This window comes from Salvelinus sp. IW2-2015, linkage group LG25 (genome assembly GCF_002910315.2).
Source record: "Salvelinus sp. IW2-2015 linkage group LG25, ASM291031v2, whole genome shotgun sequence".
In the NCBI taxonomy this organism is placed as follows: domain Eukaryota; kingdom Metazoa; phylum Chordata; class Actinopteri; order Salmoniformes; family Salmonidae; genus Salvelinus; species Salvelinus sp. IW2-2015.
In genome coordinates this window covers 12023829-12050482 of record NC_036865.1, presented here as the reverse complement: position 1 = coordinate 12050482, position 26654 = coordinate 12023829, and the positions used below count along the sequence as shown (strand labels likewise).

At 41.7% G+C, this 26654-nt stretch overlaps 2 protein-coding genes across 3 annotated transcripts; both read right to left on the bottom strand.

Annotated features, from left to right (window-relative positions):
• Positions 1–10151: 10151 nt before the first annotated feature.
• Positions 10152–16557, bottom strand: si:ch211-195b21.5 (serine/arginine repetitive matrix protein 1). 2 transcript variants are annotated; one of them, XM_023970275.2, is made up of 8 exons: positions 16239–16557; positions 15884–16026; positions 15240–15768; positions 14277–15057; positions 11952–12025; positions 11681–11780; positions 11350–11468; positions 10152–11096 (listed from the first exon to the last, which is right to left on the bottom strand). In XM_023970275.2, exons 1-8 carry the CDS (start codon positions 16461–16463, stop codon positions 10590–10592), a joined length of 2478 nt encoding a protein of 825 aa, XP_023826043.1. In that variant the 5' UTR covers positions 16464–16557; the 3' UTR covers positions 10152–10589. The 2 variants fall into 2 exon arrangements, with proteins under 2 accessions (XP_023826043.1, XP_023826045.1); XM_023970277.2 differs by having other exon boundaries at positions 10152–11093.
• Positions 16558–16833: 276 nt separating this feature from the next.
• On the bottom strand, positions 16834–24656 carry fam98a (family with sequence similarity 98 member A). The gene is made up of 8 exons (XM_023970441.2): positions 24502–24656; positions 19899–20047; positions 19654–19788; positions 19350–19534; positions 19139–19219; positions 18805–18921; positions 18472–18639; positions 16834–18254 (listed from the first exon to the last, which is right to left on the bottom strand). The coding sequence occupies exons 1-8, from the start codon at positions 24537–24539 to the stop codon at positions 17562–17564; spliced, it is 1566 nt and encodes a 521-aa protein (XP_023826209.1). The 5' UTR covers positions 24540–24656; the 3' UTR covers positions 16834–17561.
• Positions 24657–26654: the final 1998 nt, after the last annotated feature.

Here is a 26654-nt window from a genome sequence, read left to right as displayed (position 1 = left end):
AGGCAGGATTGTGTCGAGGCACGGATCTGGGGAAGGGTTCCAAAAAAATTCTGCAGCATTGAAGGTCCCCAAGAACACAGTGGCCTTCATCATTCTTAAATGGAAGAAGTGGAGCATGATCGACAGTGTGCACCTCATCTCTCCTGTCACGTCAAACCTGGATCGATATTTGTTTTTAATGCAGATGAGAGCACTGAATCCGCGTACCATGACTTGTAATGCTCGGAGGTAGACGACGSAGTATTTCCTTTGTCAGGAACAAAAACTCCTCCATCGTGACCCGTAAATGTTGTTTTCAGCATTCGGTCACATGACAGCTCGAWCAGCTGTTTGATTTCAATTACCATCATGTCAACTAAGCCAGGATCACAGTCAAACAAATTTTGCTGATTCGGTCACTCATCTATATATATTTTTTTGTATTTCCCCTGTATGCTTGCGTTTAGTAAATTCAGTTTCCCAAATATGTCTGTTACATAGGCAAGGATACACATTTCTTTTCATTACACAGAAAGTCAACGAAGTCTTTTGTTTACATCGATTGCGAATGACAAAACTTCCTCTCTCCAATCAAAAACTCCCCCTCGATAACCACCAAGCCTCAGTGTGAAATAGAACATTGCCATGCTCTAATCACATATCTCCACATAGTTTTGCGAACAGGCGTGCGTGATGTAGTTTACAATCGAAGTTACCTGCTGCATATCTCCGAGTTCTGCGCTCAGCTCTTTTGACGATTACTGAGGCCTGCCCACCATCCCGCCATAGATAGGAGCCCCATCTGTGCAAAAGCCCACCATTCGATACCATGGAATCTGTTTTTCGTCAATATAGCCACGCAGCACACTGAACATCCGCTGTGAGACAGAACAATGAATAAACTCAGCAAATAAAGAGATGTCCTCTCACTGTCAACTGTGTTTATTTTCAGCAAACTTAACGTGTAAATATTTGTATGAACATAAGATTCAGCAGCTGAGACATAAACTGAACAAGTTCCACAGACATTTGACTGACAGAAATTGAATAATGTGTCCCTGAACGAAGGGCGGGGGTCAAAATCAAAAGTAACAGTATCTGGTGTGGACACCAGCTGCATTAAGTACTGCAGTGCATCTCTTCCTCATGGACTGCACCAGATTTGCCAGTTCTTGCTGTGAGATGTTACCCCACTCTTCCACCAAGGCACCTGCATGTTCCCGGACATTTCTGGGGGGAATGGCCCTAGCCCTCACCCTCCGATCCAACAGGTCTCAGACGTGCTCAATAGAATTGAGATCCGGGCTCTTCGCTGGCCATGGTAGAACACTGTCTGTCCTGTCTTGCAGGAAATCAAGCACAGAACGTGCAGTATGGCTGGTGGCATTGTCATGCTGGAGGGTCATGTCAGGATGAGCCTGTAGGAAGGGTACCACATGAGGGAGGAGGATGTCTTCCCTGTAACGCACAGTGTTGAGATTGCCTGCAATGAGAACAAGCTCAGTCCAATGATGCTGTGACACACCGCCCCAGACCATGACGGACCCTCCACCTCCAAATCGATCCCGCTACAGAGTACAGGCCTCGGTGTAACGCTCATTCTTTCGACGATAAACGCGAATCCGACCATTACCACTGGTGAGACAAAACCGCGACTCGTCAGTGAAGAGCATTTTTTGCCAGTCCCGTCTGGTCCAGCGACGGTGAGTTTGTTCCCAAAGGCGACGTTGTTGCCGGTGATGTCTGGTGAGGACCTGCCTTACAACAGGCCTACAAGCCCTCAGTCCAGCCTCTCTCAGCCTCTTGCGGATAGTCTGGGCACTGATGGAGGGATTGTGCGTTCCTGGTGTAACTCGGGCAGTTGTTGTTGCCATCCTGTACCTGTCCCGCAGGTGTGATGTTCGGATGTACCGATCCTGTGCAGGTGTTGTTACACGTGGTCTGCCACTGCGAGGACGATCAGCTGTCCGTCCTGTCTCCCTGTAGCGCTGTCTTAGGCATCTCACAATACGGACATAGCAATTTATTGCCCTGGCCACATCTACAGTCCTCATGCCTCCTTGCAGCATGCCTAAGGCACGTTCACGCAGATGAGCAGTGACCCCTGGGCATCTTTCTTTTGGTGTTTTTCAGAGTCAGTAGAAAGGCCTCTTTAGTGTCCTAAGTTTTCATAACTGTGACCTTAATTGCCAACCGTCTGTAAGCTGTTAGTGTCTTAACGACCGTTCCACAGGTGCATGTTTATTAATTGTTTATAGTTCATTCAACAAGCATGGGAAACAGTGTTTAAACCCTTTAAAATTAAGATCTGGGAAGTTATTTGGATTTTTACGAATTATCTTTGAAAGACAGTTTATTTCCTCGTGAATAGCATCCCCCGACATGTAGAGAAAAAAAAAAAGTAAATGTAGAGACTTCTCGGCCCTCACAGCTAACACTTCCTCTTGATTTCTAGCTATAACATCAAATCTTAGTTTCACAGTGTTATCTAACAAAGGTATAGATGTGAGTTTCTGTGCCTCTGCCTCATCACACATTGTTTTAACCATATCAATTCCGGATGGTAATATCAGTCTCTGCAATAGTGTGTGGTTTCATAGCATAGCGGGCTTCTCCATTCACCGTGGGAATGATTCAAGTGCAATGGTCAAGAGTGTTTTTTCCCCCATGATCTAATGGTGCTCTCTGGTTGAGTTTGAACTTTTATTATAATTTTCATTTAGATTTTAAGGTTAACCACATTACAATGCTTTTGAGAGACAAAGACTATCATAATAAAAACATTTTTTGTACCAGCCCATTTTCATATCAAGCGACCCCACATGTAGTCACGACCCCTAGTTTGGGAACCGCTGGTGCATATAAAACTAGGCTACACTGCATTACACACATCAATTGATAGGCTATCATGGGCCTTGGCCTGCCCTGTTCTTGATGATGTAAACCCTTTTTTTTGTCTAACCAATGGCTGTTCTGTGTACAGTGGAACTACAGGAGGCAAGTCAAAGGCTTCTTCTGAAAAAATCTRAATATTTGTAAAAACAAAATGCAATATCTGTGCGCGCCTAATGATGTCATGTTCAGTTTGAGAGGGAGAGCGTGAAGATGAGGAGAACCGGAGTTAAGCTTGCTTCTGCTTTAATTGATTTCAATAAAAACAATATGTTTTGTTGCCCATAATGAAGCTATTTATCAGAGTTATTGACCTCACAATAAGTCATATTCGAGAAATTTACATAACCTACTTTATCATAACATGGCAGCCGCGGAGATGGACAGCGCATGGGTGCTGAAAGTAGGCTAATTCGAGAAGGTCGAATTCATTTAAACAGTTTATTTTCATTTGACTTTAGGCTACTAACAATAAGAGGGCTTTGTGTTGGAGCATATTTCTTCCTATTCAAGAAATAAGAGGTAGTCCTACCTATTTGACTTTAGAGTCAAAATTATAGTCTACTATCCATAGATTTTGTCAGCCTATCCAGTCACCATGCACTCCATAAATATCTTAGTGTCAGTGAAGGGCTTGTGTGTTAAGTTAAAACCAGGGCTCGAATTGAGGTGGTAGATGAGTTAATTGTGGCTTTTGTTAAAGAAAATGACTTAAAGCATAGGCCAACCCCTTGTTAGCTCAAGATTTAAAAAAAATCTAATGGACCTGATTATATAAAGATATCTATAACGACGCTTTTGACCGCAATGCTTTATGCTAGAAAGAAGCTGTAAATTGCCGGGGAACGATGTAACTCCGATGCGTATGGGATATCTTTGGTTTGTCACTAAGACATTCAGAGGCTGCGCTACCACCTTCTATAGCCGAGGACACAAATAATGTTTGGAAAGTAATGTGTGATTCTGTCACTATGACGTTCAACATTTCAACAGGCTATTAAACAACATAATAACTCTAAATCAGTCAAGAGTAAGCCAGGTAACCTAAAATTAATTATTTAGGCTATATTAGTATTATTTCAATGCTATAGCCTGCAATTTAAGAAATAAATTGTGAAGCTTTGTGACAAGTTACAGGCTGTCAGGAGCGCTCAACATTGCATTTAGGCTGTATAAAATGACATTTTAGAAATAATGAAATGAAATGTACCTTATTAGGCTATACAGTGCCGTTGAATTCAATTTTAGAAACACGACTTTGGCCAGTCTTTGGTTTGAAGATCATGCGGTGAGCTATGCATACATAGTTGGTTCATTTAGCCTAGCAGATGCTCTTATATTCCCATGCCCTAATCACAGTCAACACAAATAAATGTTTTAACAACAATATCATGGAATAAAATGAATAAATTAGAAAATGATAGTTTACCAAATGAAAAAAAGGTTACAAGTGCATAAAGGCCTACCTGATGATATGCGGCTGCTGTGTTAAAAAACAAATAGATTTTTTTCGAATTCATTGATGAGCAGATACTTCAGYTGTAACTGGTTCTGTTGCGCWAMATTTTTACAGTTGATAGACAACCTTAGCACTGTTCCAAATTTAAGACTATCCTCTTTTTTTAAATAGCATTGAACATAAACATTACACAACAAGTTGGAAATCGCAAATTCAACAATAAGTGGTTTGGAAGGAATCTGCGGCTAACCGCAAGCGTTGCAAAGCAATCACTAGCCTAATTGTGTGATCCAAGTCTGGATTTATGGGTCTCTTTTCCAAGCTTAAAATGATAAACATTCACATGCCATGGGCTAGAAAAGGTTGAATACATTGGCCATGCTGTCAATCCAGCATGACTTTTGCCACGTTCAAAACAACTGGAAACTCAGAAGTGGGATTTCTCAGACTTCAGGGCGTTCAAAACAACTCGGAACTCTGAAAAAACAAGCTCAGACTGGGAAATTACATTTTGAAGGTCATCCAACTCGGAATTCCAAGTCGGGTACTCATGCCTCTTTCTAGAGCTCCGACCTGAAGATCACTGACGTCATGATTCAACCTTGTTTTTTTTCGTGTTCCCAGTTGTCTTGAGAGAAACGTAATCATCGACTATTGTCTGCTTATATGCCCCCTTTATTTATCCTACAGTTCTAACTTGGTGTACCGGGAGAATACTGTGAGCGATGYATTTTTTTTAAAGGCAGTAAATGAGGCTCAATTAACTGTTTTTCTGCCAGACAAGGCTCCGCTGATAGCCAGGTGTAGCGGTGGTAAGGATTCACTCCATGGTGCTGAAAAGAAAGCTCTGCTGTTGAGACAGCTTTATGTAGGCCCTAACAGTTTGTGGGCACCCTTTGTCACCATTATAGTACAATTAATGTATTGTTTAGTGTTATGTTGTGTAGTGGCATAGCTGGCATGCGTCAACAACAAAAAAAAAGTGGGAGTTAGCACCATCAAGATTTACATGCTAAAATCGACACTGCATGGTACGGATTTCTCTGTGTGTGTGTGTTTGTGCATAAATAGAAATAACATGTTGACTCAACTTACTTGGAGAGAAACGCCAATGCCACCCTCTCTATCATGTTGCCGAAATGGTCTATGACTGTCATACAGTACAAGCTTTTAGTTTTTGTTGTCCTAGGCTACTTGGCTAAAATGCTTGCTCGCTAGCCTAACTTCCTTTCATGGGCAACGATTAGCCTGCTAGTTAACATTAGCCTACTACATTTAGCTACATATAGAACTTCCGTCCGCTCAGGCCAGCGGCACAATGTATGAATTTATGGTTGGATCAGAATCGCCATTATAATCATTGGTCACTAGAGAGAATTAAGTAAAACCACAAGTCCAAATCCCTGTCTCCGTTGACTAATTTAGGAAAGGGCCAATTTTAGCTAGCTAGCTAGTCACCGGAGGACAACACTACTACTAGATGCAACATTTACATTTTTTGGTGTGACGCCAAATCCAAACTGTTTTTTATTGACTCTTTTTTTGGATGCACCAAGACCATTCACAGTTGAGCTCACTAAGTTTAGCTCAACGCTGATTGGCTATTAATGTATTAAAAAAAATATTAAGGGAGGCCAAATGCTACGGGCGGCAACAATATCGTATTATCTTTGACCAAAAAGCATCAGATAGATGGGCTACACATACAGAGACAGAGGGACACTGTTTCGCTCGCTCGGATGCATTCTTCGGTGAGATACATTCAGCCTCTTGAGAATTGAAGGAAAACTATGAAACTCAGAGATTTGTATTTTTATTGGTACATTTGGAGGGGAAGCCTGGCTTCCCTTGGCATCCATGAATACATACCACTGCAAGTTTCACCATCCAATTATTTCAGATCTACAGGAGTGAATGTTTCACCATGGCACGGACCGTGGCAGTACATTGGCACATGAGAATTATTAGAATCTGGCAAATATGAGTAAATTATTGCATTCCATACATGTTGGCTTTTACGGGCTACCTGAGACATGAAACAGATAGGTGGGAAGGCATACAGACTCATCAATTTATTATTGTGCAATTTGCCCAAATGAGTAATGGAAACACTTCAAACACAACATTTTTATTTGACTGTAGGTTTATGCGAAAATGTATATTTTTTTACTACCTCTGAGGGTTTACTACCTCTGAGGGTTTAGAGCTTTATGTAGTCTCCTCATACAAGTACTTGGGAGTATGGCTAAACGGTACAGTGTCCTTCTCTCAGCAAATATCCAAGTTGCAGGCTAAGGTTAAATCTAGACTTGGTTTCCTCTATCATAATTGCTCATCTTTCACCCCAGCTCACATGCTAGATTACGCAGATGTAATTTATAGATCGGCAGGTAAGGGTGCTAGATGTTCTTTACCATTCGGCCATCAGATTTGCCACCAATGCTCCTTATAGACACATCACTATACTCTAAACTGGCCATGTCTGTATTCCTGACGCAAGATCAAATGGTTGACGCTTATTTATAAAACTCCCCCCTATCTGAGATACATACTGCAACCCTCATCCTCCACATACAACAACCGTTCTGCCAGTCACAGTCTGTTAAAGGTCCCCAAAGCACACACATCCCTGGGTCGCTCGTCTATTCAGTTCGCTGCAGCTAGCGACTGGATCGAGCTGCAAAAAACACTCAAACTGGACAGTTTTATCTCCATCTCTCCATTCAAAGATTCAATCATGGACACACTTACTGACACGTGTGGCTGCTTCACGTGATGTATTGTTGTCTCTACCTTTTTGCCCTGTTGTCTGTGACTAACAATGTTTGTGTTGCTACCGTGTTGTTGTCATGTGTTACTGACATGCTGTTGTTGTCTTAGGTCTCTCTTTATGTAGTGTTGTCTCTTGTGTTTGGTACTACATTTTTTATTTGAATCCCAGCCCCGTCCCCGCAGGAGGCCTTTTGCTATGCCATCATTGTAAATACGAATTTGTTCTTAATTGACTCGTCTAGTTAAATAAACGTTAAATAAATATTTTTTTCAATAAAAACAAGGCTACGGTAGTTATCATAGTAAGCCGGGTGTGCAGTGGTGCAGGCTGATTGGTGGTGGTGCTTTTGCTTCCTGTCACTCAAAAGTTATGCAGCAAGTTAACATGACAACAATGCCTGCCATGGACATTTCCCAGTTGCTTTGAATCTTCAAAGTCATAGGGTAGGAACATTTTTAAAGCCTCAAAGGAKAAGATGATCCAACTTTCAAAACAAGTCCTTTTTGGTTAGCCACAGTAGTAAACTAGCTAGTTAGCTGTTTAGCTCTCTAGCACATTCACTAATTTGTTTGTAAACAATTATCAAGCTAGTTAGCTACCACATGTTCTTGTCAAACGGTCAACAGAGTAGCAAACAAGCAACAAGATATGCTGAATAGCAGTCTAAAAACCACAAATAAATCAGATTTGACCATTCAGATGTCACATGGGCAGGAATCCGATTTGTATCTGACTTAATACTACCCTTGTGTGGCTTGAAATATCCAATTCCATGTGCTTTTTGGCTGTTCAGACTGCAGGAAAAGGAACAGATTTGAATCAGAAATGCAAATAAATATGATTTGAGTCACTTCAAACTTTTTATGTGAACAAGGCTTTAGAGACTTACCCAGAAAGACTCACAGCTGTAATCGGTGCCAAAAGGTGAATCTAACATGTATTGACTCAGGTGTGAATACTTACACTACCTTTCAAACGTTTAGGGTCACTTAGAAATGTTCTTGAAAGAAAAGCAATTTTTTTTGTCCATTAAAATAACACCAAATTGATCAGAAATACAGTGTAGACATTGTTCATGTTATAAATGACTATTGTAGCTGGAAACGGCAGATTTTTTATGGAATATCTACATAGGCGTACAGAGGCCCATTATCAGTAACCATCACTCCTGTGTTCCAATGGCACATTGTGTTAGCTAATCCAAGTTTATAATTTTAAAAGGCTAATTGATCATTACAAAACCCTTTTGCAATTATATGAGCACAGCTGAAAACGGTTCTGATTAAAGAAGCAATAAAACTGGCCTTCTTTAGACTAGTTGAGTATCTGGAGTATCAGCATTTGTGGGTTTGATTACAGGCTCAAAATGGCCAGAAACAAAGTACTTTCTTCTGAAACTCGTCAGCCTATTCTTGTTCTGAGAAATGAAGGCTATTCCATGCGAGAAATTGCCAAGAAACTGAAGATCTCATACAATGCTGTGTACTACTCCCTTCACAGAACAGCGCAAACTGGCTCTAAACAGAATATAAAGAGGAGTGGGAGGCCCCGGTGCACAACTGAGCAAGAGGACAAGTACATTAGTGTCTAGTTTGAGAAACAGACACCTCACAAGTCCTCAACTAGCAGCTTCATTAAATAGTACCCGGAAAACACCAGTCTCAATGTCAACAGTGAAGAGGCGMCTCAGGGATGCTGGCCTTCTAGGCAGAAATGCAAGGAAAAATCCATATCTCAGACTGTCAAATAAAAAGAAAAGATTAAGATGGGCAAAATAACAGACACTGGACAGAGGAACTCTGCCTAGAAGGCCAGCATCCTGGAGTCGTTCCATTTGAATACAGGAGTGATGACTGGTGATAATGGGCCTCTATGTAGATATTTCATAAAAAATCTGCCATTTCAAGCTACAATAGTAATTTACAATATGAACGTCTACACTGTATTTCTGATCAATTTGATGTTATTTTAATGGACAAAAAGGTGCTTTTCTTTCAAAAACAAGGACATTTCTAAGTGACCCCAAACTTTTGAACGGTAGTGTATGTAAATGAGACATTTCTGTATTTAATTTGCAATAAATTTGCACATTTCTAAAAAACATGTTTTCACTTTGTCATTATGGGGTATTGTGTGTAGATGGGTGAGCATTATTTTTTGTTTTGTTTAATTCAGGCACAACAAAATGTGGAATAAGTCAAGGGGTATGAATACTTTCTAAACTAAACTATTTCCTGAGTTTTTGTATTACTAGGACAGACACTTTAAAACCTTATTCCATGTGATCTATTTTTTTACTGTCTTATGCCATTTATTAATGTGTTATTCAATGCATATGGGATATAGTAATAGAGGTGAAATTAAATATTTGATCAAATCACTAAATATTTTTGATACCCAAAGGGGTCATAAAATTCAAAATCAAATAGCTAAATGATCCATGGTATGGCCATCTTAAAACAATTCCATATGTTAACTTATTTTGCAAGCCATAGGCTTTAGGAGTGGAGCCTATAGTTATGTGATGATATCACATGCCCAGCGTACCTTCAAAAGTATTTTACAATCAACATTTATTCGAAAACAGTTTCCCTCATTCGTTGCAGTAAAGAAAGTTCAACAAAAGAAAAATAGAACCCTATTGAACGGATAAAAATGTTGTCGAGCTTTAAAATGTCTCCTATATCTGCCGTTTCTATTACATGTCAGAAGATTTTTTTCCCCTGACATTGCTTTTGTCGCATAAACCTGGATCAATGGAAATGCCTAGTGTGTGAGAAAGAGGAAGTGAGAGTAAGCAACAGCAGACAAAAACAATGTATATAATCAGATACMAAAAAAAAAAAAGTGATCACCTTACAAAAACATGTCAACTGTTCCCATCCTGATAGGATCCAATGACTTTGGCAAGATCATGTGCGCTTGCGAATAGCCTTGCGCCATCAATTGCTGAGACCTAGATTATAAGAGGACAATGTATAAGAATTTCTTCATTACAGAATAATTCCATCTCAACGGTTTAACATTAGGAAGAAAGACAGCACACGCTTCAAATGGCAGTTGACCTTTAAATGGCAAAAGTACATTTGATAATACTTGAAGCACTAAATCAAGGTTGTACCGGGTGAAATATACATAAACATGGCCCATTATAAGGAGGGTTATTTAATACACATCTACAGTAACTAAAGGTCTGAACAATAGGATCCGTAGCTGGCAGCAAAACGATTCTGGACATCATAAATGCTGCATATGCACCCTGAAATGTGCTGTTATCCACTACAACACAGAGGAACACAGTTTGTTGGGGGAAAAAGACAACCCCAAAAGGAGAGAACAAATCAGAGGAATACTGCTTCTTTCGAACATTAAAAGCACCAACTTCTGAAAACAGCTGCAATGATGCCAAACAATGACCCAAGGCCAGGTCCTCCAGAGAGGTACAGTACAATCAAACCAGGACATGCAGTACAGCAGCTATTACTTCTAACCCTTTTCCTTCTTCTTCTTCTTCTTTTTCTCCTTCTTCTTTTTCTTTTTGTTGCCTTTAGGAGATTTGCATTTCTCGTCATCACTGTTAGAACTGCTTTCTCCTTTATCTTTGTCCTTTTTGTCACATACTTCCACGTTGGGCTTTCCTTTGGTCTCCACCTCCTCCAGTTTGACCCTACCATATTTCCCACTGGCAGGGCCAGAGGAAGCAGCACAAGAGCCTTTATCCACCCTCCCCTCCTCTCTCCCCCTGGCCTTCTGCAGACCTGGTGGGGTGTGCCCGCGGACCATCGTCATCTTTATCCTGGGGCTTCCAGGTCGTTCCTCTTTCACGTAGATCTTCTCCCTGTCGTTCCTGTAACCCTTTGGGCCTTCGTCTAGTTTGCGATACCTCTGATCTCTTGGCTCTCTCTGGTCCCTCCACTCTGGACCCAGGGGGTGCCCGATGTAATGGCTAGGGTGTCTTCTGTCCTCTCCAGGTCGTCTGTCTACATGCTGCTGCTACAGACAAGGTGAAACAAGTAGCTAAGAATTCTATTGATACAGTTTGGGATTTTAATACCACAAATCTTTTGGGGAATTTGACTTTTCTATGGATGCTGAAGACAAGTGGACTGGAAAGGAACCTAAAGTTTATACTGAGGGGTGATCTAGGTTGAACAACGCAATGGTTTAACTATGCTGTTTCTTTGGTCAATGCAGTGTATACAGTTGGGTTACTGTGTGGGGCGAGAGAATGTAGCTAGGTACTTGCCGTGCTAGGCTCATTCTGCCGGTGGGTTGCTGCATGGCTCTCAGCAGTGGTCAGGTCTCCGAAGAACTCCTCACACCTCTGACAGTAGAACCCGATGACCGGAATCAAAAAGGTAGACCCTGAATAATATACGAATGAAAAGGCATTTAGGAGTCATTCTATTACCAAGTAATGATGGCAACAAAAATAATGCTTATATTTATTTATATTTAACAAGGCAAGTCAGTTAAGAACAAATTCTTATTTACAATGACGGCCTACCAGTCATTTATATTATGTAGATAGAGAAAGACTGGGTAGAAAGACAGGTCTATAATGAACAACACTATACCATCCTGCTTTAGCAATTCCTCCAGTTCCTTCACAAGAGTTTCTTTCCTTTTCATTTGGTCATGTCTCGATCTCCTCTGACTCTCCTCGTCATCTTTGCTCTAGAAAGTCCAATTTCATCACAATGTTAAAATGCAGTGTTTTCTAGTTTAGACATCACAACATGCTGTAACAACAACAAACATCAGGAGTAATTATCATCAGTAATAGTAAGGTTTGTCTCAGAGAAAAAAAAGGGTGTGATTGGAATGACACTGCCGAGTAAATGTTACCTTCTGTTTGACTGAATTCCTCTGGGAATGGTTGCCATCATGTGGATCACTATTGGCCCTTTTCTCCCTTGTTGCTAAAGAAAGGATGAGAAATGCAATTAGTCGCATCATTAATATATACTGAACAAAAATGTAGTGTTGGTCCCAAGTTTCATGAATTGAGATAAAAGATCCCAGAAATGTTCCATATGCAAAAAATGCTTATTTAAAAAAATAAAAGTGCATAAATTTGTTTACATCCCTATTAGTGAGCATTTCTCCTTTGCCAAGATAATCCATCCACCTGACGGGTGTGGCATATCAAGAAGCTGATTAAAAGCCATGATCATTACCCAGATGCTGGGTACAATGAAAGGCCACTAAAATGTGCAGTTTTGTCACACAACACAATACCACAGATGTTTTGAGGGAGCTTGCAATTGGCATGCTGACTGCAGGAATGTCCACCAGAGCTGTTGCCAGAGAATTTAATGTTAATTTCACCTGCGGGGTCGTCTGAGACCAGCCACCCGGACAGCTGATGAAACTGAGGAGTATTTCTGTCTGTAATAAAGCCCTTCTGTGGGGAAAAGCACTTTCTGATTGGCTGGGACTGGCTCCCCAGTGGGTTGCATTTATATTTTTGTTCAGTATAGATTAACATTTTTCCTGCAAGAGTGAATGCGTTGTGTGTATATATATATATATATATATATATATATACACAGTGGGGAGAACAAGTATTTGATACACTGCCGATTTTGCAGGTTTTCCTACTTACAAAGCATGTAGAGGTCTGTAATTTTTATCATAGGTACACTTCAACTGTGAGAGACGGAATCTAAAACAAAAATCTAGAAAATCACATTGTATGATTTTTAAGTAATTAATTAGCATTTTATTGCATGACATAAGTATTTGATCACCTACCAACCAGTAAGAATTCCGGCTCTCAAAGACCTGTTAGTTTTTCTTTAAGAAGCCCTCCTGTTCTCCACTCATTACCTGTATTAACTGCACCTGTTTGAACTCGTTACCTGTATAAAAGACACCTGTCCACACACTCAAACAGACTCCAACCTCTCCACAATGGCCAAGACCAGAGAGCTGTGTAAGGACATCAGGGATAAAATTGTAGACCTGCACAAGGCTGGGATGGGCTACAGGACAATAGGCAAGCAGCTTGGTGAGAAGGCAACAACTGTTGGCGCAATTATTAGAAAATGGAAGAAGTTCAAGATGACGGTCAATCACCCTCGGTCTGGGGCTCCATGCAAGATTTCACCTCGTGGGGCATCAATGATCATGAGGAAGGTGAGGGATCAGCCCAAAACTACACGGCAGGACCTGGTCAATGACCCGAAGAGAGCTGGGACCACAGTCTCAAAGAAAACCATTAGTAACACACTACGCCGTCATGGATTAAAATCCTGCAGCGCACGCAAGGTCCCCCTGCTCAAGCCAGCGCATGTCCAGGCCCGTCTGAAGTTTGCCAATGACCATCTGGATGATCCAGAGGAGGAATGGGAGAAGGTCATGTGGTCTGATGAGACAAAAACAGAGCTTTTTGGTCTAAACTCCACTCGCCGTGTTTGGAGGAAGAAGAAGGATGAGTACAACCCCAAGAACACCATCCCAACCGTGAAGCATGGAGGTGGAAACATCATTCTTTGGGGATGCTTTTCTGCAAAGGGGACAGGACGACTGCACCGTATTGAGGGGAGGATGGATGGGGCCATGTATCGCGAGATCTTGGCCAACAACCTCCTTCCCTCAGTAAGAGCATTGAAGATGGGTCGTGGCTGGGTCTTCCAGCATGACAACGACCCGAAACACACAGCCAGGGCAACTAAGGAGTGGCTCCATAAGAAGCATCTCAAGGTCCTGGAGTGGCCTAGCCAGTCTCCAGACCTGAACCCAATAGAAAATCTTTGGAGGGAGCTGAAAGTCCGTATTGCCCAGCGACAGCCCCGAAACCTGAAGGATCTGGAGAAGGTCTGTATGGAGGAGTGTGTCAAAATCCCTGCTGCAGTGTGTGCAAACCTGGTCAAGAACTACAGGAAACGTATGATCTCTGTAATTGCAAACAAAGGTTTCTGTACCAAATATTAAGTTCTGCTTTTCTGATGTATCAAATACTTATGTTGTGCAATAAAATGCAAATTAATTACTTAAAAATCATACAATGTGATTTTCTGGATTTTTGTTTTAGATTCCGTCTCTCACAGTTGAAGTGTACCTATGACCTCTACATGCTTTAAGTAGGAAAACCTGCAAAATCGGCAATGTGTCAAATACTTGTTCTCCCAACTGTATATATATATATGTAGATATGACTGCTCTAACCTTTAATAATGAACTGTAATGACTCCAATGCTTGTCGTATTGGTGCTGCCCCGAGTGCTGGCGAGGCCAGTCTGGGCTCCTGTGATGCCCCAATTACAAGAGGAAGAGGCAGCACTGGTGCTGGTGATGGCACTTTCTCCTCCCTCTTCTGCTCTGGCATCTTCCCCTCCTTCTGTTGCTGCAGCTTGACCATCATCTTACTGATCTCTGACGTGCCCAGATTCAGCCCAATGTTCTTCAACATGGTCTTGAACTCCTCACATTCCTTCACAGTGGGGGCGGGCTTCACATCAGGAGCAGGAACAGGCTGCACCCTCTGCTCAGGCCTCACACTGGACTGGACCGGTTGAGGAGGCATCTTGAACTCCTGGACTTCACCATGGTTCCCGAACAGAGGCTGGCTTTGATAGTAGGGTGGGCCTGCTGGGGAGATCTCTGCATCGCTCTGCTGGGTAATGGATGTGGACTGTGCAAAAGGCATGGTCGCAGGGCGTTGTTTTGACTGGTTTTCCTCATTCCCATAGAGGAAGTTCTCCTCATCCTCGACCTCCTCCGGCTTCTGAACAGGCGAGACCTCCCTGGTGCCCTGCAGCCAGGAGAAGTCACAGCCCACTCTCTCGTGGGGGAGAAGATTGCTGTCGGTCTCCTCCTGTCTACTGACTGGCTTAGGCCCATCTGAGGCTTGAAGAAATTCCTGTCTGCTGGCCAAGACTGGTTCACATGGAAGACAGTTGCTCTGGATTGCTCTGCTGCTCTGGATATCTCTGCTAAAGTTATTGGCCTATGGAACAAACAAACGACATCAATGGGTTTTATTGAGGTTTGATWTTACATTTGTTAGATTGTCTAGTCTTCACTGCAGATATAAATTAGAATATTACTTAAAAATGGGTCTCGCCATGTTTGTAGAACATCATTAACTAAACATACCCCATAACAACCCATGACTTTCTCATACTATACCTGTATTGTGAGAATGGCATTCTTGATGGAAGGCATACTGTCCTCCAGTTGCTTGCTGTTCATAACCCGTTTCAGGCCCTCGAGCAGGTCATTGTGTGCGGAGGAGTGATTACTGATCCTGCTGCTACAGCTCCGAATGGGGCTCCTTTTGTCCCTGTGGTCTGAATGATGGTCCACTCTGCCCCGGCTCTTTCCATAGCTGCGATTCCTACTCCTTGATCTGCTTTTGCTTCTTGCCCGGCTTTTCCCTCGGGTACGACTTCTGCTACGCGGACAGCTCTTGCTTCTTGCCCGGCTCTTGCTTCTTACCTGGCTCTTTGCTCGGCTCTTGCTCCTGCCCCTGCTTTCCTTCGCTGGACTGCGAGATTTGCTCCGGAGTCTCTGCCTCTCATAACCCCGGTCTTCTGGTACACCTGGTGCCTTGAATGCCTTCCCTGCGTCCAACAGGTTGACTCCTTTGAGGAAGTCAGGGACTGGCTTATTAGCTGCAAGGCATCTGAGGAATTCTTCACCAGCTGTCAAGTTCTCACTGAAATACAAGTAAAAACTGCTTAGATTACTGTTCATTGCAAGCAGCCATCGCTGAAAGAGGTTGTGAACTAGGCTATGCATCACAAAATCCTTGAAACTTGACATTTCCCCACCTCTTGTCTCTTTGACATGATTCCAAAGGATTGGCGAGCCACTGTGGCATCTGAAGATGCTGTGTGTCTGGTGGGAGAATCTGTTGACTACCCAGACTGATCACTGTGCTCCGGTCAATGGAGTAACTGCTGCAGTGTGGAGTCTGGTTGAGGTACAAACAACATGTAAACATCAGCATACTAGATAGCTGACCATTGTAATCATTAACATTATGGTGTTTTGGCTGAGTGCACCATGTCTCCCAGTATCCTAGTTTAAGCATTAATACATTTTATCAAGAAACAAACTAAAGAATATATCGACTAGCTATGGATTTGTTGTGAAGCACATTAGCTGACAGCGTTAGYTACGTACATTGATATAATGTTCCCTCATGGGCCTGTGGAGGTATTCACTTCCCGATCCGGGAGGTAAGAAAGGATGACAAGATCCAGGAGGTAAGTGTCCAGGCAGTGGAACGTGGGGTGGCGGGCCAAAGGGCCCTCCGTAGCTGGGACCGGGTGGCTGTACATGGGATGGGTGGCCTAAGGGAGCAGGGCCCCGGGGAAGTTCTCCGGGATGGTGAAAACCACGAAACATTGTAGCCGTCAAATGATGACGGCAATTAAATTAATGCTAGATATCAATACTTATCAGGGAAACCCCKAATGTCAAAACAAACATTTACTCGTTAGTTCGCTTGCTTTGAAGTAGCTGGCGGGTGAATGAAAGCGGAAGAACTTCAAGCTGTAAAGTGTACAACATCCGGTATCCTGCATTTCAAAATAAAAGCCCACCCTGGACCAAGGATTAGCAATAGCATTACATCACGTTTTTAAACTATAATCTTTGATTACATTATGATCAAGCATTAATTGATATGTGGGTCCACGGGTTTTCAAATTGTGTACAAAATACTGGTGGTCACAATTAAAGCTGAAAGTATGACCAAATAAAGATGACAGGCATGTTAAATCAATTAGATTTTATTGCTCACCTCTCATTCATTCACACTTCCAAGTAGTCTTTCTTACATCCAAGTATGTACACAATTTTGTTTATAAGCATCATTAGGTGGCATATTTTAAATAAGTAATAGAGATACCAGTCAAAACTATTTAACAGCAAAACATTTTTGAGGCTCAAGCTTATTTTTAACCCATTCCTAGTAACAATAATGTAAACCAAAGCTTACAAAAAAAACACTGGAGAAATAAAGCTTGTTTCTTTTCAAGTATTAATTAAATTAACTAAGGATGGACTACAATACTTCCACAATTGTCACCTTATCATATGTAGTTACATGACATTCAACTCATCTTTCAAATAATCTTCAAAATAAGGCTTTATAATTTAGGTGTTACAATGGCAAACATTGGCTTTAACTTTCATGTGGCAAGATAGTGGTACACAGCATAAACACAAAAGCACTCACATATGCAAAAGAACACATGGGAACAGTCATTTGTTAACAGCCATGGAATTGTGGAAAAGTCTGGTTTGTTTGAGCTCTCATGTCATGCATGACTTGGACTTTTTCTCTTCTGTTGGAGACATGGTCACTCTCCACATTCTTATTCGGTTTAGGGAAGAAATTATAATAACCATGCTTTATATTAATATTCACATTTAGAAAATAAGGCGTTTTCACTTCATGGCTCTTGCATGATCTCTGCTTCAGTGGCCTGCACTTTCTTTTCAACTAGTGTAGTTTTTGCTCCCCTGGCTAAAGCCTGCTTGATTGTACTGCTGGCCACCCTGCTGGAAGAACTGTTCAAACTGTCCTCCTTGGTTCAAATTCTGACCCCCTCGCCCTCCCCAACCTCCCCCCTGTCCTCTTCCCCTACCATCACCTCTTCCTCTACTATCACCTCTTCCCCTACCCCCGCGACCCCCTCGGCCACCCCTGTCCTGGTGGCGACCTCCATCTTGATTGTGGTTGTCGTGTTGGTAACCACCTCCTCCGCCTTGATGCCCTCCTGTAGGGTAACCAGGGCCCTGGACGCCCCCTTGAAATTTTCCACCCCCGTAACCTCCTCTCCCCCCACCCCCTTGGTGGCCACCTCCTTCCTGGTAATGACCCTGGTAACCACCACCACCACCACCACCTCCTCCTCCTCCTCCTCCTCCTCCGTCCGACCAGCCTCCCTGCACCTTGCCCCCTCTGCCACCCCTCCCGCCCCTTTCATAACCCCCTCCTCGCTCGTAACCCCCTCGGCCCCCCTGAGAGTGTTGGTCGTAGCCCCCCCTGCTGCCTCCTCGTCCACCCCCGCCATAGTGTCCACCTCCCTGTGGACCGTCTTGCCTCTTCTGCCAGGTGGGCATCTCTGGTGGGGGGGCCTCAATCTCAGTGGGTCGCCCACCTCTGTCTGGCACGCGTCCCATCAGAACCTGCTCAACAAGACACAACAAAAAAWTTAAAAAAATTGTTAATCAACAGAACGTGTACAAGCCAAGGGGTGTTTTCTGACAGCACAGCCGAAATAGCCAAAATAGTTTTAAAATATTTTCTTGACATGAAGTATGAAAAAACAGAATGTGACAGCAGCTCTCAAGGTAGCATTGAGATAAATGTTAGCAAGTGGAGAATTACAAATCTGCTCCCTACCTTGTTAATGGCACAAGCAGTCTTCTCCCTTATCCTGCCACTACTTGTGCGCATAATCTTGGAGAGGTCCTCTCGTGCAGCAAAGAGGTGAGCCACCGAGACTTTGCTCTTTGTGGCGAGGGTTGAACGCAAAGGCGGGTATACATTGGCCAGCTTTTCAGCATGTTTCTGTGTAACGATAGAAATACACCCATTTCTACATACAGTACTCAATTGTTTACAGTACAAATGCATTGTGATTGCAAATATGCTGTAAATGAATAACACAGACTACAACCACAACCAGTTACACTTTGAATTATTGTAACAATCTTCCCAGTACATAGTTCTCACCTTAGCTTTGTCAGACCAACCAAAGGACTGAACTGTCACGTCAAGACGTTTCAACAACATCTTCCTTCGGACTTCATACTCATTCACAAGTGCTTGATTGATGGCTTCGATTTTTTCCTGTAAAAGAGAAATGTAAATTAGATTAGAAAGTTTAATAGTCACATGTACAGGGTTGCAGATGTAATTACAGGGTACAGTGAAATTCTTGGAGATTCAAGCTCCAACAATGTAGGACAAAGTGGACTGCAGTATAGTACGCTGCTTAAGAATGTAACATATATTTTGGTTTGAAGTGGGAAATTTATTCCGCTATTATTGTTTTTAAGGGTATTACAAAGTGAACTGGTCCAAGTGCCTTCTTCATCAGAGGACCCCCAACATGAGTTGATGGCACTTTGGCTAGAGCTTCTTTCAGCTGAGGAAAAAAGGAGAGAATATTAATGTTGAGAGAACCAAACCTTAGCTAAAGTATAGCTGCATTCAACAAAAAGACACATACCTATCATAACATAATACTGACATAGCCTGGTGTGACATGGACTGACCTTCTTCTCGATCCCACTGAAGAACTGGAACATGGTGATGTTGGCTGGGGGTTTGGACATGCCCAGGGACACACAGATCCCCTTCAGCTCCATAAAGACAACACTGCCCCCGGCCTCCTGGGCTGCCTTCTGAGGCTTGTTGACCAGGATCATCCTGGAGGCCTCCAGCTCCGAGATCAGAAAGGCTGAGAGAGAGAGAGCATATCATTGAAACAGCAACCATCATACTGTATTAATATGAATTCTATAAATGATAGGGAAACTGACAACACAGGGAGAAGGTTGACTTATGTTGTTCACATACTGATGAGCAGTAGGCAGTTTGTCTTGTTGAGCAGCCTCTGGGTGACATCTCCTGTGGTGAGGACATTGTAAGGACAGGCCAACTCAGACAGAAGACCACTCATCTCCAGCTGGAACCCCTCTGCCTCACTGGGACCTGGGTGGGGTAGATGGAGAGTTGGTGCAATGACAACCCAGAGAACTACCATTTTATTTTATTATTCAATTCACAAACACTGAGATGAGTTACGATTAAAACCGACTCACAGTTGGTGGCATGGACATTCTCCTCCAGCTGACAGTAGAGCTTGAGCTCTGAGACGATCCAGGCACACACCTTGGTGAACTCTGGTGCTGCTGCTCCCCCGCTCACCGCAGCCTCCAGTGCTCCATCCTCCAACAGAGGGCCTTGGTACCTGAGAAAACAAAGACAGTAACCTCATAAGACTTTCACTAAAAACCTATACTTACCAGTTTATCTAGCTAGTCATTAAAGCAGCAATCAACAGTTGAAAGAATAAAGCCCCCTCCCCGCCCCTGTTTTGGTAAAAAGCTGAGGCATGGAGCTGGAGAAATGTAACCACTCAAACTCATAGAGCTATGGTGCAAGGACTGACCATCAATGATATCAACATTGATATAAAAATTATAGTTTTAACCATGCTTAGGTATTTGGTATTTTATTAGGATCCCCATTAGCTGTTGCAAAAGCAGCAGCTACTCTTCCTGCGATCCACACAAAACATGAAACTTAATACAAAATGACATAATACAGATCATCAATAGACAAGAACAGCTCAAGGACAGAACTACATAATAATTTTTTTWAAAGGCACACGTAGATATCAATGCATACACACAAACTATCTAGGTCAAATAGGGGAGAGGCGTTGCGCCGCGAGGTGTTGCTTTATCTGTTTTTTTAAACCAGGTTTACTGTTTATTTGAGCAATATGAGATGTAAGGACGTTCCATGCAATAAGGGCTCTATATAATACTGTATGCTTTCTTGAATTTGTTCTGGATTTGGGGACTGTGAAAAGACCCCTGGTGGTATGTCTGGTGGGACAAGTGTGTGTGTAAGTTGACTATGCAAACAATTTGGGATTTTCAACACATTAATGTTTCTTATAAAAAGAAGAAGTGATGCAGTCAGTCTCTCCTCAACTCTTAGCCAAGAGAGACTGGCATGCATAGTATTTATATCAGCCCTCTGATTACAATTAAGAGCAAAATGTGCCGCTCTGTTCTGGGACAGCAGCAGCTTAACTAGGTCTTTCCTTGCCGCACTGGACCACACAACTGGACAATAATCAAGATAAGACACTACTAGAGCATGCAGAACTTGCTTTTTGGAGTGTGGTGTCAAAAAAAGCAGAGCATCTCTATTACGGCCAGACCTCTTCCCATCTTTACAACCATTGAATCTATATGTTTTGACCATGACAGTTTACAATCTAAGGCAACGCCAAGTTTAGTCTCCTCAACTTGTTCAACAGCCACATCATTCATTACCAGATTCAGCTGAGGTCTAGAACTTAAGGAATGATTTGTACCAAATACAGTGCTATTAGTTTTAGAGATGTTCAGGACTAGTTTATTACTGGCCACCCATTCCAAAACAGACTGCAACTCTTTGTTAAGGGTCTCAGTGACTTCATTAGCTGTGGTTGCTGATGCATATATGGTTGAATCATCAGCATACATGGACACACATGCTTTGTTTAATGCCAGTGGCGGTCATTGGTAAAAATAGAAAAGAGTAGAGGGCCTAGACAGCTGCCCTGCGGTACACCACTCTTTACATGTTTGACATTAGAGAAGCTTCCCTTAAAGAAAACCCTCAGTTCTATTAGATAGATAGCTCTGAATCCACGATATGGCAGAGGTTGAAAAGCCATAACACATAAGTAATTTCAACAACAGGTTATGGTCAATAATATCAAAAGCTGCACTGAAATCTAACAGTACGGCTCCCACAATCTTCTTATTATCAATTTCTTTCAACCAATCATCAGTCATTTGTGTCAGTGCAGTACAAGTTGAGTGCCCTTCTCTATAAGCATGCTGAAAGTCTGTTGTTAATTTGTTTACAGAGAAATAGCATTGTATTTGGTCAAACACTATTTTTTCCAACAGTTTGCTAAGAGCTGGCAGCAAGTTTATAGGTCTGCTGTTAGAACCAGCAAAGGCCGCTTTACCACTCTTGGTTGGTGGAATTACTTTTGCTTCCCTTCAGGCCTAACAAAGACTTTCCTCTAGGCTCAGATTAAAAATATGACAGATAAGAGTGGCTATAGAGTCAGCTACCACCCTCAGTAGCTTTCCATCTAAGTTGTCAATGCCAGGACGTTTGTCCTTATTGATCAATAACAATTTTTCCACCTATCCCACACTAACTTGATAAAATTCTAACTTGCAATGCTTTTCTTTCATTATTTGTTTTTTTTATGCATGAATACAATTGCTCACTGTTTGTTGTTGGCATTTCCTGCCTAAGTTTGCCCACTTTGCCAATGAAATAATAATTAAAATAATTGGCAACATCAAATGGTTTTGTGATGAATAAACCATCTGATTCAATGAAAGATGGAGTTGAATGTCTTTCTGCCCATAATTTAATTTAAAATATTCCAAAGTTTTTTCCCATCACTTTAAATCATTGATCTTGGCTTCGTAATACAGTTACTTCTTCTTTGTGTTGAGTTTAGTCACATCATTTCTCAATGTTCAGTAAGTAAGCCAGTCAGATGTGCAGCCAGGCTTATTAGCCACTCATTTTGCCCCATCTCTTTCAACCATACAGTTTTTCAATTCCTCATCAATCCATGGAGCCTTAACAGTTCTAACAGTCAGTTTCTTAACATGTGYATGTTTATCAATAGTTGAAAGAAGCAATTTCATAAATTCATCAAAGTGCAGCATCTGGATGCTCCTCATTAATCACATCAGACCAACAAATAATTTTTGAGGGTATTTATTATTTGTTTACATTTACTTTGTTAGAAACATTGGAGTAAAACAAGTTATATTTGGGGTTCTGATGGGGTACGACAGTTGTAAATGCCGCATGAGCTTAGTTCAAGTTATATTCTTCAAGAATCAATGGGTACATAATGAGCTTAGTTCAACTGTCATACCCCATCAGATATTATTATTAACGTATAAGTCCCAAAATTTACTTATCAAAAGGAGCTGTGCGTGCTGGGCAATTCCACGTTCACAGAATTACGCTTTGACTCCATTTTTTCACTTTAAAAATGTATGCCAAACAAAAAACTATTGATTTCAAAGTTTAACAAACCATACAACTCTATGCACAAAGATGACTTTTAACAATTTCCCCTGAAAATTTTACAAAAACAAATATAGTGGAAGAATTGTGTAAATTAAAACTTTGGTAACAGGATAATAGTAAAATCTCCCTCAGATTTTTATGCTAACACATTTTCCCCAAACTCTTAAATATCTGCTCCGAATTAAGATTCAAAGATGTCTGCAGAAAGAATRGGGTGTCAGCTATGACATGACACCTTGAGTTTGAAGAAATCTATTTTCATTATTGAACTACAGTATGTGAAGTGGATTTACACCCGGTAACAGAATTACATCATGTGTCCCATAATCTGTACTACACATAAATGTATAATTATGGATATGAATGTCATTCCCATTTTTCACAAGTTTGGACATCACAGCGTTACAGAGTAGAACACAGTACAATAGAATACAGTTTTTCCCAAACTAAATATAAGTGTTGATATTAGTTGGCAGGRGTCTTTACATCAACAATTTTGTGATTTGATGTATTTCTGATACCTTATCCAGAAAGAATAGTATTTTACTTATGACTAAATGTATCTATGCCTGAAAAATGTATCTATGCATTCATTTCCCCAAAATATAGCGACTCTTATCTTTCATTTGACACCCAATTTTATACACTTAAATGAACTTCACATGTTGGTGCTCATGGGTCCTTTTCTATGGAAATGCCCTGCTTCAATTGACAAGTAATGGCGTCTTTTTGTAGGCACTATCTCCGTCGTGGTTCGTTGGACAAAGCCTCTGGGAAAATTAATGTTTATTTTTTTATAAATGTTTAAAAAAATAAGATCTGTGGTAAACTCAGGTTTATGAAATCGTATACGTTTTGTTCTATGAGATAATCAGCATCAACAAACGTCACTTTGTGAATTTTGAAGCACATAAGTAATTAAAAAAATAGGTACATAAAGCACATAACTAACGTCTTCAGAATTGATAAAGGTCATGTTAACGGAGTGATATTATCTCATAGAACAAAACGTACAAGATCTCCTAAACCTCTGTTAATCTCAGACCTTATTTTCGGGCGTTTATCCCAAAAACCCATTTTTTCCCCCATAGGAATGGCTGCACGAAACAGCGGTAGCTAATTCATTTCCGGTTTTACGACTACAAACCGGCGAGCTCTAATGAACTGATTTTACTGTGAATAGCAACCAGTCATGAGATAAGTGGGACCTTTCCAGCTTCAGTGTATTCAAAACACTGAGGCGGTGCCTGCCCTCTGTTTGTGCCCGCTGAATAAACATCAAACGGTTGGCATGATAGGTAGATTCAGACTAAATAGGTCACTTTCACAATATAATCTAAAGTAAATCATAAGGCCGTATGTATAGTAGCTAGCTAGATGCCACAAAAATGTATGAAAGAGCCTGCAGAGCTTAGATTACTGTCAGCTGTCTCTGGCTGTGACAGTCGTCCGATGACAGGCAGTCAACGTATCAGCTAACGTTAGCTAAATTAACCAGTTGAGCTAGCTAGTTAAAACATAATCAGATAAGCTAAATAAAGACTATTCTCATAGAAAACTTTTTAAACCTACCCCAGATCTTCCAGTGAGTCAATAATATCTGTCTCCATTTCTGTGATGAAACTTCAATTGATTAAACCGCAAGAATAATCTAATATCACTAAAGAACAACACTTCTGCTGGGTTGGCATGCTGGGTCCTAACTCAACCTCTTACCGGTGATAGGGCTGCCCGATACAATGCCTGTGCAGACTGCCTCCCGGAGTAAGATTTCAATTTCAAAGTATTAGAGGTGTGCTCTAATCTACGGAAGAGTATCAAATCCAAGTGAAGAGAAAAATAAAAAACTGCGACATGGGGTGAAACTTGGATAATTTTTTGCATGATAATATTTCGAGAATAAAGTCGAAATTAAATGTAGTTAATAAAGTGACAATATTTCGAAAGTAAACTCGACATTTAATTTCGAGAATAAGGTAGCAGTTAGGCTATATTTCAAGATTAACATTGGGGATTTGGTTAAACGCATGTCTGCCTGGCTCCCTATTACTGTGCGCCACCACCGTTGAAATGCCTGAGTAAAATTACCTAAGAACAAATTCTTATTTACAATGACGGCCTACCCCGGCCAAACCCTTCCCTAACGTAGACGACGCTGGGCCAATTGTGCGCCGCCATATGGGACCCCGATCACAGGACCCCCTGATACAGCCCGGGATCGAACCAGGGTCTGTAAAGACGCCTCTAGCAATGCAGTGCCTTAGACCGCTGTGCCACTCAGGACCTGGTGAAACAATACTTGATAATTGGCTTTAGTTAGAAGGAAATCCTTGCTCCTTTAGCACATAATAATCCTATTATTATATATTAGGACCTGGAAAAGGTTGTGCCACATTATTTTCAGAAGGAGGAACCGTGGTTACATACATTAGTGTTATTAGCAGTGGAGGCTGCTGAGCTGAGTAGGCTTATAATAATGGCCGGAACAGACCCAAAAATACCTGTTTGATACCATTCTACTTCAGACATTACCACGAACCAGTCCTCCCCAATGAAGGTGCCACCAACCTCCTGTGGTATGCAGGTGTGTGTGTGTGTGTGGGCGTGGGCGATAAAAAGTAGGGGAAAAACAAACACATGGCCAACAATCTAGTGATCTAATACACGCAATCAAACAGGCGTCACTGCGCACTCACGCTAATCAATCTAATGATCTAACTCGCAAACACACACACCAAGTTTCTCCCTGGCAGTTTCAGACTATAGGAATACACTCTTCTAATGGCCATGGTGCGTTATGAGCACAAACGAAAAACGTTCTTGGCGCTGTCATTCAATGCGAAGAGAACTGGAGTTGAGTCCGTCAGTCTGCCCTCGGGATTCGCTACAACGTTCTGCTGCGTAGCAGAACACCTTGCAAAAAATCTATGCATAATGGTCACTATTAACAACTTTATCCATGGTACTTTACTGACTGAGGTTTTCCCTCTTATGACAACTATGCTTTTAACGGCTAGTAGGCTACGTGAGCACACCCAATAAAACGATTTATTTTAGGATGCTGGAGACCGGGGGTTATGCGTGTGTATGTATGTCCCATGTCAAGCTGCTCTCCAAATTCGCTACTACACCTCTATTTTGCAGCCAATTATAAAACTATAGCTGCCCACTAGATTGAGTACCCTAACCTGTAGGCAAATCGTACATTACAGTGGGCAAGTGATAGTAAATTATAGGTTTATCCAACGGTTGAGGGAAGAATGAACAATGAAGCAGCAAGGATTTTAACCAAGTGTCTGTGGGAGGAGAGGCAACTAAAGGACCAACTCTCCACTCCTGCATGCACAAACCAGCATACCTCATCCAAATCCGTGTGGTTCCTCCTTCTGAAAATAATCTGTGGCACAACCTCTTCCAGGTCCTAATAGGCCTATTTTATAATAATATGGTTATTATGTGCTAAAAGAGAAAGGATTTCCTAAGTATAGTTTCACCAGGTCATATAACTGCAGGCAATTTCAATGGTGGCGCGCAAAGCAACAAGAAGCCAGGGAGACATGCTGTTAACCAAATCCCATACTTTAATCTTGAAATATAACTGCGACATTATTCTCGAAATATTGCCACTTTTAATCCAAGTTCCACCACCCTTTGCCATTTTTTTYCTTCTCTTCACATGGCCCTAATACTCTTCCGTACAAATCGAATCATTTGACATGCACTGG

What these genes read in the sequence shown, in the direction of transcription:
- si:ch211-195b21.5 (XM_023970275.2), bottom strand. Translation starts at nt 16,463, where the DNA reads ATGTTTCGTGGTTTTCACCATCCCGGAGAACTTCCCCGGGGCCCTGCT. An exon ending in GGAATTCAGTCAAACAGAAG is followed by an intron (nt 11,781 to 11,951) that starts GTAACATTTACT and finishes TGGACTTTCTAG; the next exon opens with AGCAAAGATGACGAGGAGAG. An exon ending in GGAATTGCTAAAGCAGGATG is followed by an intron (nt 11,469 to 11,680) that starts GTATAGTGTTGT and finishes TATATTATTCAG; the next exon opens with GGTCTACCTTTTTGATTCCG.
- fam98a (XM_023970441.2), bottom strand. Translation starts at nt 24,539, where the DNA reads ATGGAGACAGATATTATTGACTCACTGGAAGATCTGGG. An exon ending in GACTCACTGGAAGATCTGGG is followed by an intron (nt 20,048 to 24,501) that starts GTAGGTTTAAAA and finishes TTGTTTTCTCAG; the next exon opens with GTACCAAGGCCCTCTGTTGG. An exon ending in GAATGTCCATGCCACCAACT is followed by an intron (nt 19,789 to 19,898) that starts GTGAGTCGGTTT and finishes TACCCCACCCAG; the next exon opens with GTCCCAGTGAGGCAGAGGGG.